This window comes from Streptopelia decaocto (assembly GCF_964273445.1).
Source record: "Streptopelia decaocto genome assembly, chromosome: Z".
In the NCBI taxonomy this organism is placed as follows: Eukaryota; Metazoa; Chordata; class Aves; order Columbiformes; family Columbidae; genus Streptopelia; species Streptopelia decaocto.
The window spans coordinates 79,293,447-79,307,304 of NC_138657.1; the positions used below are offsets into that span (position 1 = coordinate 79,293,447).

Genomic DNA, 13,858 nt, shown 5'->3' on the forward strand with positions numbered 1-13,858 from the left:
GCTATGCCTCACGGCGCCCGCTGGCTACCGCGGGCTGAGGGGCCCAGCGCTGCCGGGAGCTCGCTGTGACCTTCCCCCGCGGGTTGTGCCCGCCGGTGGCCGGGCGCGCTGCCCGCCCCGATGGAGCTGTCCTGCGAAACGCTGAGGACCACCCACCAGGCGAGGGAGGCGGTAAGAACGGGACAGGCCGCGCGTCCCCGTTGCTATGGAAATTGCGGGGGGGGGGCAGTTCTGCGCATGCGCGGGAGAGCGGCACGCAGGCGCCGAGGGTGTTGCCATGGCAACCGAGATGGGTCTGTGGGAAAAGGGAAGCGCTGGGCCTGGAGGCCCCGGAGCTCATCGTCGGGACGGCGGTCCGACTTCTGCTTAAGGGTGGGGGCTTCCCACAGCCCCTCCTTCTCGCTTCCCTTCCCTTGGCAGGAGGGAATGGCTTCTTGTCCTGCCCGCTCCTCAGCGGACGGACCCTGCCGACTCCGGTTCTCCTCAGCCCTAGTCCGTTGCGTGGTCATGGGCAGGAGCAAATACAGCAAAAATACAGCGAAAGTCCGTATTCATTCCTCTCTTAGCTCCCGTCAGCCAGGGCCTCCATCCCATAGAAGAGTCGAGCTCCAGGAAACCCAGAAGTTTGCTAAATTTCTTAACCTGTTCTTTTGCTTCCACCTGCTGGTCAGATTCAAATGGAATAAAATAGGCGGCAGGACTGCTGAAATCCCTCCCCAGAAATGTCTTAAATGCTCTGTATGCATCCAAGAATGACTGTCCTCACTGTACATGATAGCACTGCTCACGAAAAGGCAGTTTTAGGAGGGGTTCTGAGACTGAGCTTTAGGTTATGTCAGCCTCTTAGGTCACAGAATCTCAGAATGTCAGAGGTTGGAAGGGCCCTGGAAAGCTCATCCAGTGCAATCCCCCCATGGAGCAGGAACACCCAGATGAGGTTACACAGGAAGGTGTCCAGGCGGGTTGGAATGTCTGCACAGAAGGAGACTCCACAACCTCCCTGGGCAGCCTGGTCCAGTGTTCTGTCGCTCTCACCATGAAGAAGTTTCTTCTCAAGTTTAAGTGGAGCCTCCTGTGTTCCAGTTTATACCCACTGCTTCTTGTCCTACAATTGGTTGTCACCGAGAAGAGCCTGGCTTCATCCTCCTGACACTCCCGCTTTCCATATTGATCCCCATGAATGAGTCCCCACTCAGTCTCCTCTCCTCCAGCTCCAGAGCCCCAGCTCCCTCAGCCTTTCCTCACACGGGAGATGCTCCACTCCCTTCAGCATCTTGGTGGCTGCGCTGGACTCTCTCCAGCAGTTCCCTGTCCTGCTGGAACTGAGGGGCCACAACTGGACACAAGATTCCAGGTGTGGTCTCCCCAGGGCAGAGCAGAGGGGCAGGAGAACCTCTCGGACCTACTGACCACCCCTTCTAACCCACCCCAGGTCCCATTGGCTTCCTGGCCACAAGGGCCCAGTGCTGGCTCATGGTCACCCTGCTGTCCCCAGGACCCCCAGGTCCCTTTCCCCTACGCTGGTCTCTAATAGGTCATTCCCCAACTTATACTGGAACCTGGGGTTGTTCCTGCCCAGATTCAAGACTCTACACTTTCCCTTATTATATTTCATTAAACTTTTCCCTCCCGGCCCTCATCCAAGTCATTGATGAATATATTGAATAATACCGGCCCCAGTACTGCCCCCTGAGGCACTGCACTAGATACAGGCCTCAACTGGACTCTCTCCCATTGACCATGACTCTCTGGCTTCTTCCCTTCAGCCAGTTCACACTCCACCTCACTAGATGAGTAGATTTTATATTTACCCAGGGATAGGAGCCCCCAGCACAGTCTCCGAGCTCTGAAGCAGATTCAGCTCCCAGCCACTGAGAATGGTGTGGTACTGAAACAGTGTTAATGTGCAGAAGGAAAATGGGAGAAAAAGGGGCGGAATGTGTAACCTCACCAATAGGAATTTTGGTGGCCCTGGTTTCAGGAATGGTTTTGACCACTAAATGCAGAAACATTTGTGGGAATAGCACCCGAAGGTCAAGAACTCTTTCTCCTGAGCTATGTTGGTTTGCTTTGTAACCTGATTTCTCCACAGCCTTCTGGCAGGATGGACGTGAAGATCAGATTTTATATTTGGGGTACAAATTAGAAGGACATGTTCATATTCCCCAGAGGGGCAGAAGTTTGGAACCTGCTTTGTTTAAGCCAGTCAGTGATTAAGGAACAACCTGAAGCTGCCAAGAGGATTTTTTTTTTTAAATTCTTGCTCTAAACTTCTTGACTTCAGTGGTGTGATCCTAGAAACTTAATTTCTGTTTTCTGAATTCCAGTATTCTGATGCAGTATCGAAAAGTTACACTGCTACATCTTCACTATGTAGCACTAAATAATTACTGTAATTACTGGTTCCCCAGCTTTGTCCTTGTCTGTGTTGCATTTTTCCATTAATTTGTTCTGTAGAGTGGAGGTGGTTATTTTCTACCAGTTTTGGGAAAAATAAATTCCTATATGCTATACAATATTGTGGCTGTTTGCAACTACCCAGTGTAGTCTTATAATAAAATAAATTTGTTTTGTGAGGCCTTTCACTGTTTTTAATTGTTAAATATTTTCTTTGTTCTTTAAATCACTCTTGAAAAGCAATATTGTTGTAATCTACAGCTGAACTTTGCAAATCCATGCGAATGAGAAAGTGAATTAATGATTCTTAATTAATTTGTAAATTCAGCATCCTTAAATTGTGTTGTTGAATAATTCACCATGCTTTGTGTCTATTAATTTTTATGTATTCATAACACATATAACTTCAAATTAGTGAAGCGTTGGCAGTGTAAACCCTGGCTTCAGCAATGTTCCTGTTAAAAGAGGGAGAAAATAGTGGTCTGTGAGTGGCTTTTAGTATCGGAGAATTAATTTATGAAAGATAGCATGTAACTATTGCAGTCTGGGGATAAATCAAGTCTCTGTTTTCGGGACACCACACCCAAATTGTAAAATGCCTTTGGAGTTTAAATGTAACACTTTGCGAATACTTCCTGGTGTTACTACTAGGACGGCCATTAATTTCTGCGGTGAACTTGCTGTATGTCTGTAATTATGAAAGCTGTTTGTGGTCCTTCTTGAGAAACTTCGCCAACTCTTTTGTTCGCAGCAGGCTTGTATAATTTGGAAGAGAGAAGAGAGTGAAGCAGCGCCTTTTCTTTGTGCTTGGAAATTCTATTCAATGGCAGCCAAGTTATACATTGTTTAAAAGTCACCATTTCTATTCTCTGCTTGTGTTTCTCAAAAAAAAAAATGCTGTCGGCAAGCCAGTAATTGAACAGCAGCCTTATAAAAAGCCTGGCAAGGCTGCAAATATACTGTGCAAGGGGAAAGGGAAAACTGTGGGGATGTGGAGTGGAAGAAAACAGGGAAAGTCCATCACGTCTCAGATACTCTTTCTGTCCTGCTACATGATCTTGAAGAACCTCATAGGTGGAAGCTGTCCTGGGATCCCAAAGCAAAAAGAGGGGAGGGACGCTGCCTGTGTATTGCGATAAAATCTTTCCTTGTGTGATTGCAGAGCTACCCACTTGCCTCCTGCCTGAATTCCTGTTCTCAGGTCCCTCTGACCTCATTTTATCAACTGCCTCAGCTGGATGCACAAGGGCACAGTGTTATGACAATATAGTTAATATTTCCAAGCTTCCCACACCATGACTTTGTAACTTTTTTCTCAGTTCTATTGAATACATTCATGTGGAAATATAGGGTCAAATAATGAAACATTATAGGGTTAAATTCAAGGCCAGGCTGGACGGGGCTCTGAGCAACCTGAGCTGGTGAAGATGTCCCTGCTCATGGCAGGGGTGGCACTGGATGGGCTTTGAATGTCCCTTCAACCCAAACTATTGTTTGATTCTATGATTCTAAATTACTCTTTTAGTAGGTCCATTAATTTGATGGAATTACACAAGAGACTATGTTGATTTATAATGTAAATGCATTTCAGTAAAAGGTACGGAAATGACTGAACGAACAATTGCATTTAAAGATGCATGACTCTAATAGAGTTTAATTTTAAATGGCTGCAAAGAAAGGAATACTTACCACTCTTCCGTGAAGCTAGAAACAAATAAAATACACTGTAAGTGTTGGAGCTAATTAGTTAAGTGCTCAACTATTTAGTTTTTAAAACAAGATCACGCTTAAGTGCCTTAAGCTTTTATTAATTGCATGCACCCCAAAATCCCCTATAGTAATTGCAAATTTAATTACATACGTTTTTGTTCTTTTAAGAATGGAAGCTTATTAAACTTTAAGCACTTAAACATCTATCGAAATACCAGTGGCTATAAACAACATGCAATTCTAAATACTAATTAAACGGGAAGTCTAAATCACTATAAAGCTAAACTGAATTTTAAGTAACTTTGCACTCCTAAGTACTCCTTTTTTTCATGCTGTATAAGATTTACCATTTCCCCCCTAAGCACAGCATAAGTCCTGGGCAGTGTTAGTATCTGTCTGCACGATGCCAGGCATGTTCTGGACATATTTGCAGTAGGGGTTGGTCCCTATAGAATAAAGCTGAGTTCAGCAAATGAGACCAGTGTGGGCAGAGAGCGGTTTAAGTGGACAGTTAAAGCTGCTGGTGGCACCAACACGTGCAGCGGTTCATTTATAATACCTCTTGGAAAGGGCACGTGGTAGAGACAGTCTGGTGAAAGGCAGGGAGATGTGGTTTTGTGGAGTTCATCAAGAAAGCAATGATCCATGCTCCCCCAGTTCACAAGATTTATGATTTGGTAAGTTACATCGTGAAAGGTCCTTAATTTTTCTTTCTTTTATGCAAACATCACAGAACTGGGACTAGAGCTGTTGATCTCTCTGTTCAGTTTTTCACATCCAATGTAATGCAGGTCTTTGTCAGCCAATCAACTTAGTTAATTTTCTTTAGACAGATGTCTGACTTCTCAAAATTAACTGTTGATGTTTGCATTCTTATTAACAGAAGATAAAGGCAGAATTAACCTCTCAATCTAAACTGTCTTCAATGATCTTCGTGGTCCCTTCTAACCTGATATTCTATGATACTGTGATTCTAAGTGGGGCTCTTTTTTAGTTTAAAGGTTCACTTTTTCTTCTTCTTGGTCAACACAAGAAAAACATTACTATGTTAAGGTTGAAGTGTGTTGCTCTTATAATACTTAGACATGTTATCCTGTGCTGCCCAAAGCAAGTCTCTACCTAAAGGAGTGTTTGAGATGTTGCCCATCACTATGTCACTGTTTATACTAGAATTTAAAATGCCTCTAGGAATAGCAGAGGGATTAGCACCAGCAGAAGGCATACAGGAACACAAATTATTTTCAAGGAAGGCTCCAGGCATGGAGGTAAGCCCTGCCAGTCCATCAGGCAGATGAAATTCCTCTCATCAGAGTATTACTGTAAATGCCCAAACATGAAACATTTGATGTGTTTGACTTCTGGGGCATCCGCTTTGTTTTTATCCTGTGTTTAAATATTCGCAGGTAGATGTGTTCTTGCCTTTTGATATGTGGGCAAAGCAATAGTTAATTTTTCTCAGCATTAAACAGCAGGAGCAGTTGTGTTTAGAAGATTGTACAGGTGGGACTGTCAGCAAGTGATGACTCCACCTTCTTTATTGCACCTCCAACCCTGTTTCAGAAGATTCCAGTCACCTGGAGAAATGGCAAATGGTCCATGATTCAAAATCTGTTTTCCAGAAACCGGCACCTCAAACCAATAAGAAGGACAAGATCCTTTCATCCCAGGGTGTCAGTGATTTCTCTTTGTTCATAACCATTCTCTGAATTGGTTCATACCTTGTTGCAGCACCTCTCAGGAACTGATTTACTTAATTGAAGAATTACTGATCTACCAAGCACTAACACAGCACTCTTCCTCCCTAAAATGGTTTCAAAAAACAGTCTTTGGCCACCAATCTTCAGCAAAGAGTATTGCAGCTTCCTTATGGACTTGGAAACTGCATAATTTTATCTTGGCTGCATAATTTTATCAGAGAATCATTTTGAATTGCAAAAGACCTTTAAGATCACGGAGTCCACTGTTAATCTAACTCCGTGAAGTCCATCACTACCCCATGTCCCTGAGAACCTCATCTCTGTGTATTTTCAGCCCCTCCAGGGATGGTGACTCCAGCACTGCCCTGGGCAGCCTGTTCCAATGCCCCACAGCCCTTTGGGGAAGAAATTGTTCCCCAGATCCAACCTCAGTCTCCCCTGGCACAACTTGAGGCCATTTCTTTGTGTCCCTGTGTCCCCTCAGCTCCTGTTCTCCAGCTGAACCCCCCAGGTCCCTCAGCCGCTCCCATCACACTTGTGCTCCAGCCCCTTCCCCAGCTCCGTTCCCTTCTCTCCACTCGCTCCAGCACCTCAAGGCCTTTCTTGTCATGACATTGAGTGACTTCTAAAAAGCGGTAAAGGCTCCAAGTGGCATATTGGTTCTTCCCTTTTCTGGAAACGCTTTGATTCCCTTTCTATAGAAAACCAGAATGAAGATTCTACCAATCTTTTTGCTAACATGTGAAATAAAAATATAATTCCACCACGCGGGAGAGGTTGTTATAAATAAAAGCAACCCCCAGCTTTTTCCTAGTTGTGTCACTAGATGGCCCCACATCTGAAGCAAACATCCCAGAAAATATCTGCTACACTGGAGATCTTCTGCCAGCCCTACCTGCTACTTTTTAGAGACAGGCAAACACACTGGGAGGTATTAGTTTGAAAATAGCGCAGTCAAATATTGTTTTATCTCAAGTATCAGTGCTGTGTGATACGTACTGCTGTGTACAGAGCAGAGGGAGCAGATCAGTCTAATTCAGTGAATGAAAACCACACTGAAGAGGTACATTGGTTTTACAGTGCATTGCTCCACCCCAAAACACATTTGCTTGTAGGAATAAATGGTTCTCCACTATCCGCAGTTTGCTATAGTGATACTTTAGATTGGATATTAGGAACGATTTCTTCCTGGAAAGGGCTATGGGGCATTGGAACAGGCTGCCCAGGGCAGTGCTGGAGTCACCATCCCTGGAGGGGTTGGAAATACACAGAGATGAGGTTCTCAGGGACATGGGTAGTGCCGGGGGTGGGGTAACAGTTGGCCTCAATGATCTTGAGGGTCTTTTCCAACCAAAATGGTTCTATGATTCCTTCCAAGAAAGGATAGGGTAATTCTCTTTCCATATGGATCTTCCTTATATGCATCTTGTGGGATTTAAAAACTTACGCCTTGGTCAGTAGTAATTTTTTAGCTTCTTTGTGTGCCAGGCACTGGCAGAGAGCAACAAAAGTCATCGCTACAGATGCTGGGGCTCCATTTCCAGTGTGATGGGACCAAAAATTTGTGCATTTGTCTCCTGCAGGTCCCTAACACTTGGGTTGGGCTTTTTCTTGGGGACAGATGGAGGGAGTGGTTGATCAGCATAGAAGAGAGAAAAACTGGGGGTAAAAGTGGGAGACTGTAAATGCGTCACTGTGCAAGGTAATCAGGAATATCTACAAGCTATGCAAGCAATAGAAGCTGCTGCTTTTTCCTCATCCTCTGAATAAGTACCAGTCTTTCATGCTCACACTGGATCCTCATAAATAATGCCAAATGTCAGCATCCTGAAAGAGAAAGCAACTAATTTATTTGCCTAAATGTGCCTTTGGCCATACCCACTTTTCCTGTCATTCCAGCTTCACATCCCAGTGAGGCAGACCAGAGTCAATATGCTGATTTGCAGAGCTTTCCTGGTGACAACTTCTGTTACAATCCTAAAATTTCAGGGTTTCTCTGCAAGCACTCAGTATTTGTGGCACATTTTATCAAACTAAGACTTTGTTCCGGTATCTTACGAGATTTCCGTTTCCACTGTCCCTTTTGCTATATTTGATGTTGCACTTTATACTCCCCCCGATGTAGCTTCGCTGAATGGTGGCAAAGATATTTTATGCTGCCTTGTGAATTACTTTTGGTTCTCCAACATGTGTGAAGAAATCCATGGGGCTGAGTCTGTACTGAAATTTCTGTGTGTCAGGACCTGACTTTGGTCACTTCTGTGTTAAAATTGGGCAAGTCTAGTGTTGTCCCAAATGACTAATTCTTCAAGTATTCTGTATTTCACTTGTGTTTATATATCTCAGTCCATGAACTGGGAGGTGCCAACACTGTACAGCTGGGCTTTGTAGTGTAATTATGCAGATCTCAGACCTTTTTTCCATCCCCTCTTCTCCAAGCACTCAGAAAATGGGTTTCTAGTTTCTGGAGCACAAGATTTTCTGGCGCAGCTCCTGGAGATGCTGGACATGAGGTTTGCAAGAGTCCTACCCTGAAATTTTCAGCATCCTGAGCATGTTGGAGATCTGTAACCATAGTAAGGGAGAGTAAGCTATTTTTTCAACCTCAAAGTAATTTGTTCTTCTCTAGGGAAAGGTTTCTACCCATCCAGTAGCCCTGATAATGTGTAAGAAAAATTACGTTGAAAACCACTTTACTTCTGTTTATTAACAGTGAGTTGTTTTACAGTTCTTACATGCTGTTGTCTTAATTTGTTTGTTTCCACAGGCTACATTTAGATGCTGTTTACAGCAATAAAGAGAATATTACATTTGATCTAGAGTTCTGTCTTAATTCACAGGATGAGATGCGAACAGAAGCTCGTCGAAAAAATCTCCTCATTCTAATTTTGCACTATTTAATGGATGAAGGGTATGTTTTTTAAATAATAGTGCTCTACATTTGTGGGTTTGTGTGTGTCTGACCTCCCATAATGTGCTCTTCTGTCTTCTGTTGGGTGGATGGACAGCATGGCCCTTTGGTTAGATGTGAGAAAGAGGTAAATTACTATTATATATCCTATAATATTTTATATATACATATACATATATATATATATATTTACTTTGCTAAATTGTTTCAATTCCTGGATCAAAAATGTCCTATATAATTTAAAAATACTTGAGAACCATCAGCAAAGGGCTTTTAAATAGAGTTTATCCTTTTATAATAGTAATAAAAGGACTTGTGGATGGGTTAAAAATACTTTTTACTTACTAATGGTGGTGTTTGCTTTTTCTCTCAAAAATTAGTGTAAGATAATGACTCTATGTTTTTTGAACTTTGTTTTTTTGAAATTACTAGGTACATGGATGCTGCAAATGCCTTGGAACAGGAGACGAAGTTAAATTTACGTGGCTTTGAAGTTTGTGACAACATTGATCTTGAGACAATTTTGATGGAATATGAAAGCTATTACTTTGTAAAATTTCAAAAGTATCCTAAAATTACCAAAAAGGTCCTGGACACTGGTATGTGGCTTTTGTTTCTCAAAGCTTATAATGTATATTTGCCGGATACATTCACTGCACTTCTTGTGTTTGTCAGGGTTTAATGTTTGAACTCTCTTACAGTTACAAAGCTATAGTTCTAGCACATAGGACGTAAAAATTGAGATATGGGGCTTTGAGCCTTTCTGCTCTTCCTTTTCTCTTTATGTAGATGTGCAAGAAGGTGATATTTTTCTGTCTGTGAAAAACTGCTTTGATATTGGAAAATGCCATGTAAGCCCAAAGTATTATAATATATATAACATATTCACTTTCTTCTCATTGGGAGAGAATGATAGGTCTATTCTGTTTTTTATTTAATTTTTAAATTAAAGTAAGCCACTTTAATGAAATACTGTATCTTAGCTCATCCAAGCTAGTGCTTAAAACTTTATCACCACTCATCTCATTTACCATTTATTTTGCATATTTTCATATACTAAAGGTAAAATGCCAAATAATATGTTTATTTGTTCCAAAGAACTTAAAGGCTGATGTATAAACAAATGATACAAAATAACAAAAATCAGAATATGTGCATTCTGTTTTGGCCATGAGAGCCTGAATGATTTTATACTTGAGTACAAAATGTAACTTATAGAAGCCATAAGAACAACTGTATAAGAATCAGTTGTGAAGAGCTTGAAGGGTATAGAAAACACCAACATCTCTATCTGTCTCGTAAGAAAAATATATTAATCAAAGAAGGGGTTGATTAGCCAGGGAACATCTCTGGGCAGTTGTCATTGTTTTGTATGGCTGCCAGTAACTTTGAAATCACAGGTAAATTAAGCATTATATCAATATAATAAAATTACCTGTGTAGATGAAATTATTTTGAAAGGTATTAAAGCTACTAGTAGAAGGACAGTACTAGCTGCATTATCTACATGAAAGAGAGATTTATGGCTAGAACCTATTGATGGGTGCTAATACAAAGAGGAGCAGCCTTGCAGGGCAAAACCCAAGGGATTTGTTATGAGTCAAGAAGGAAAATGTATTACAAAGCAGTTGTTACTGCTTTGTTTACTTTTAAAAAAAAATATCCCAAAAATCTACTTATAGACACAAGTTCTCAGTACCATTTTTTAGTCAGTAAAGCTACTCAGACATGGGGTATTGTGTCATACCCAAGCCTGGAATTGTCTCCGTCCTGTCAGGAAGGTATCGTGCTTTTTCCTTGAAGCCTGACCAGCCTCCTTCCTGCATGTATCTCCCATGCAAAAGTCCAGGTTGGGGTTGACCTGCTGGAAAGTGGCTCTGCAGAGAAGGACCTGGGAGTTCTGGTGGACAGCAGGGTGACCATGAGCCAGCAATGTGCCCTTGTGGCCAAGAAGGCCAATGGTCCCTGGAGTGCATTGGGAAAAGTGTGACCAGCAGGTGGAGGGAGGTTGTTCCTCCCCCTCTGCTCTGCCCTGGTGAGGCCACACCTGCAGTTCTGTGTCCAGTTCTGGGCTCCCCAGTTTAAGAAGCACAAGGAATTACTAGAGAGAGTCCAGCGGAGGGACACAAAGATGCTGAGGGGTCTGGAGCATCTTTCTAATGAGGAGAGACTGAGAGAGCTGGGGCTGTTCAGCTGGAGAAGAGAAGCTGAGAGGGATCTTATCAATGCTGATAAATATCTGCAGGGTGGGTGTCAAGAGGATGGACCAGACTCTGTTCTGTGGTGCCCAATGACAGGATGAGGGGCAATGGGCACAGACTAAACACAGGAGGTTCCATCTGAATATGAGGAGAAACTTCTTTCCTTTGAGGTGCCAGAGCCTGGCCCAGGCTGCCCAGAGAGGTTGTGGAGTCCCCTTCTCTGAGACATTCAAACCCACCTGGACACGATCCTGTGTGACCTGCTCTGGTGACCCTGCTTGAGCAGGTGGGTTGGACGGGATGATCTCCAGAGGTCCCTTCCAACCCCAACCAGTCTGTGATCCTCTGATTCTGTCATTAAATTGTGTCTGTGCTCAGATCATGGTATACACAGGCCAAACAAAACAGTTACTGTGGTGCTCATTCCTACAAAATTATTTGTAATACTCTCAGCAAGTCCTACAGAACCCACTCATTTTCATGCTGAGTTGCAGTTTTCTGGGTTTTAGCTGTACGTGCAGGATTACAAGTTCACTCATGGGCTCTTCTGCCTCCAAGTACGCAGTGTTCCCCCACTTTCTCAGTGATACAGCTTTTTGGGAAGGATTATTTTATGTAAATGTATGAGAATCTGTGTGTAAGAGCATTGCACAAAGAACACTAATATATTTTCAAACAACTATCCTGTTTTCCCAAAAATAAGTCTGGGTCTTATATTAATTTTTGCTCCAAAACTTACTACTTTTTTACATGTATAGCTGCCTGGAAACTATTTAAGTTGACTTTTTAATGAACTATAACTAGGGATTATTTTTGGAGTAGTGCTTATATTTCAAGCATTCACAAGAAACCTGAAAAATCATGGTAAGGCTTATTTTGGGGTAGGTCATGTTTTCAGAGAAACCTGCTAGTGTGGTACAAGCTCTGAGCTTTATGAGTTCACATCTGGGCTTTGTGAGTTTGACATTTTGTGAAAAAAGTGCTTTTCTTTGACAGAAATTGTTTCGAATTACGTAAGTGCAAAAAATAACATAGTTTGGTAACCACAATTGCGATGTGACATTTAGGCTGTCTTGGTATGTTGAACATGATAAAATTATGATTAATAAGAGTGAAGTAAATTCTTATTTCCCAGTTCAGCAATGAAAAAATTATTGGCATTAAATAAGCATCCTGTGCAATTTATTAAATTAGTTTATTGTGCTTGATCTAATTTCTGGTAGTGTCCATTTTACTGTGAGAATGATACTGGTTTTAAAACGTAAGCCAAGAAACCAAAGACTGAATGAGCCTTAAATTTAACAAGCATGAAGCCAAACTACTCTCTCCAATATCCATTTGTTTTCAGGTTTTTGCAAGCTTGCATTGCTTACAATCATTTTGTTCCTGTTTATACATTGTTATTTCCAAGGTCATTAATGTGTGTTCAAATATATGTTTGAAGGAGAAAAAAAAATCAAGTTGCTATTTTAAAAAATTTTAATTAATTTCCATTTTTATATTAATTTTGCCACAGTGGAAAATAAACAACAGCTGAGAACTGGAGGAAGACCAAGAAGGTAAGAGAAATGTGTGGGTTTTCTTTTTTTTCTGGGCAGAAAATTTTCCTCTAAAAGCAATATACCATATGTTTAAAATAATATTTTGATACCATAGGAATACTAAAGCCTGCTGCTGACTGTGTGGTGTATTTTTCTGTATCTTTTACTGGAAAATAAAGACTTATTTCCCAAAGAGAGACGCAAACAATTTACAAAGTTTCTAAGGTGGTGTGTTTGAAAGCAGTAAGCACTGAATTTTGCTGTGATTGAAACTGGTACTTTAACTCCAGTGGCAACAAAGTTACCCCAAAAGTGCTTTATTGGAAAACTCTGCCTTTTAATGTCTTGGTATTTTGAAGGCAAAAAGTTGTGGAAGCCTTTCAGTATATATATTTTTTTTAAATTCCAGGGCAGCAAGCTCTTCTCAGAACCTCCCAAGGCTCAAACATCAGACAGTGCAACGACCATCGTCCAAAACTTCACCTGGGACTACAACAGAATTTAAATCATCCACCAAGGAGAGCCCCAAACAGGTTTAGACATGTTTTACCTCGGCAGAGTTACAGTTGAAATAAATGTGGTTTTTTATTTTGAAAGGCTATAGGCAGCAACAAAATGCAAGTTACACGATTAGTAATTGTATAACTAATGGTTTTTACTAATTATGCAATTTGAGGATGCAAAACTTCAGGAGAATATGCTTTATGGCTGTGAGTTGAGGAGCAAGTCACAGGCAAAAATTAGAGGAAAAGGTGTCATATAATCCAACGTATATAGAAAGCAACCGGTTTTCCCATTAACACCAGTAGATTTATCCTTTAGTGCCAGAAGGCCAGTCAAACAAACGGAGTAGAAAGTCTGGTGTCAGTTGTAAGCATCTTCACAGTGCATAAGGTGTTTGAGATTGGGAGAGTCATTTGGCACTGTAATTTTCAGTTTTGCAAGTCTCATTTTGTTAAGATGGCTGTGAAAATGGCTTTATTACCACCCCTTACAGAGGAGGGATCAGGAACAGCAGGTTGGTGGGCAAGCGCTGTGTCTGTGACAGCTTTTGAGGAACTGTGTGAAGGAGAGTCTCTCTTCTCTTTTAAGTCCTTGTCCATATTCCTGCCTAGGGTGGATCTCATTTCTGACCAGTTCTCTCACTCTTTAAAAAAAATTAGCTTTTCCATGAAATGATACAGTTCATCTGGGCGTGTATGAAGAGGTGGGATGATATGGAATTATATCTGCAACTCATTTACTTGGCAATACCTGTGTTTTAATCTTTTTTTCTTTAGAATAATGACAGTGCTGTTACACTGGAGCAATCTGACTTCGGCTTAAGCATCTCGGCAATCAACAAATCTGGAGGAGACAGCGCTCACCCAAGAAAGGTTGGTAGAAACCTCCTATCTCATT

General features: G+C 41.8%; 1 protein-coding gene across 1 annotated transcript in view; it reads left to right on the plus strand.

Annotated features, from left to right (window-relative positions):
- KATNAL2 (katanin catalytic subunit A1 like 2) overlaps window positions 1-13,858 on the plus strand; it is a 32,308-nt gene continuing 18,450 nt past the window's right edge. The window contains exons 1-6 of the mRNA XM_082074574.1: window positions 1-171; window positions 8,645-8,715; window positions 9,148-9,314; window positions 12,433-12,475; window positions 12,867-12,990; window positions 13,738-13,833. Coding sequence (XP_081930700.1) covers window positions 121-171; window positions 8,645-8,715; window positions 9,148-9,314; window positions 12,433-12,475; window positions 12,867-12,990; window positions 13,738-13,833 — 552 coding nt within the window. The 5' untranslated portion in view covers window positions 1-120. The remainder of the gene's footprint in view (window positions 172-8,644; window positions 8,716-9,147; window positions 9,315-12,432; window positions 12,476-12,866; window positions 12,991-13,737; window positions 13,834-13,858) is intronic.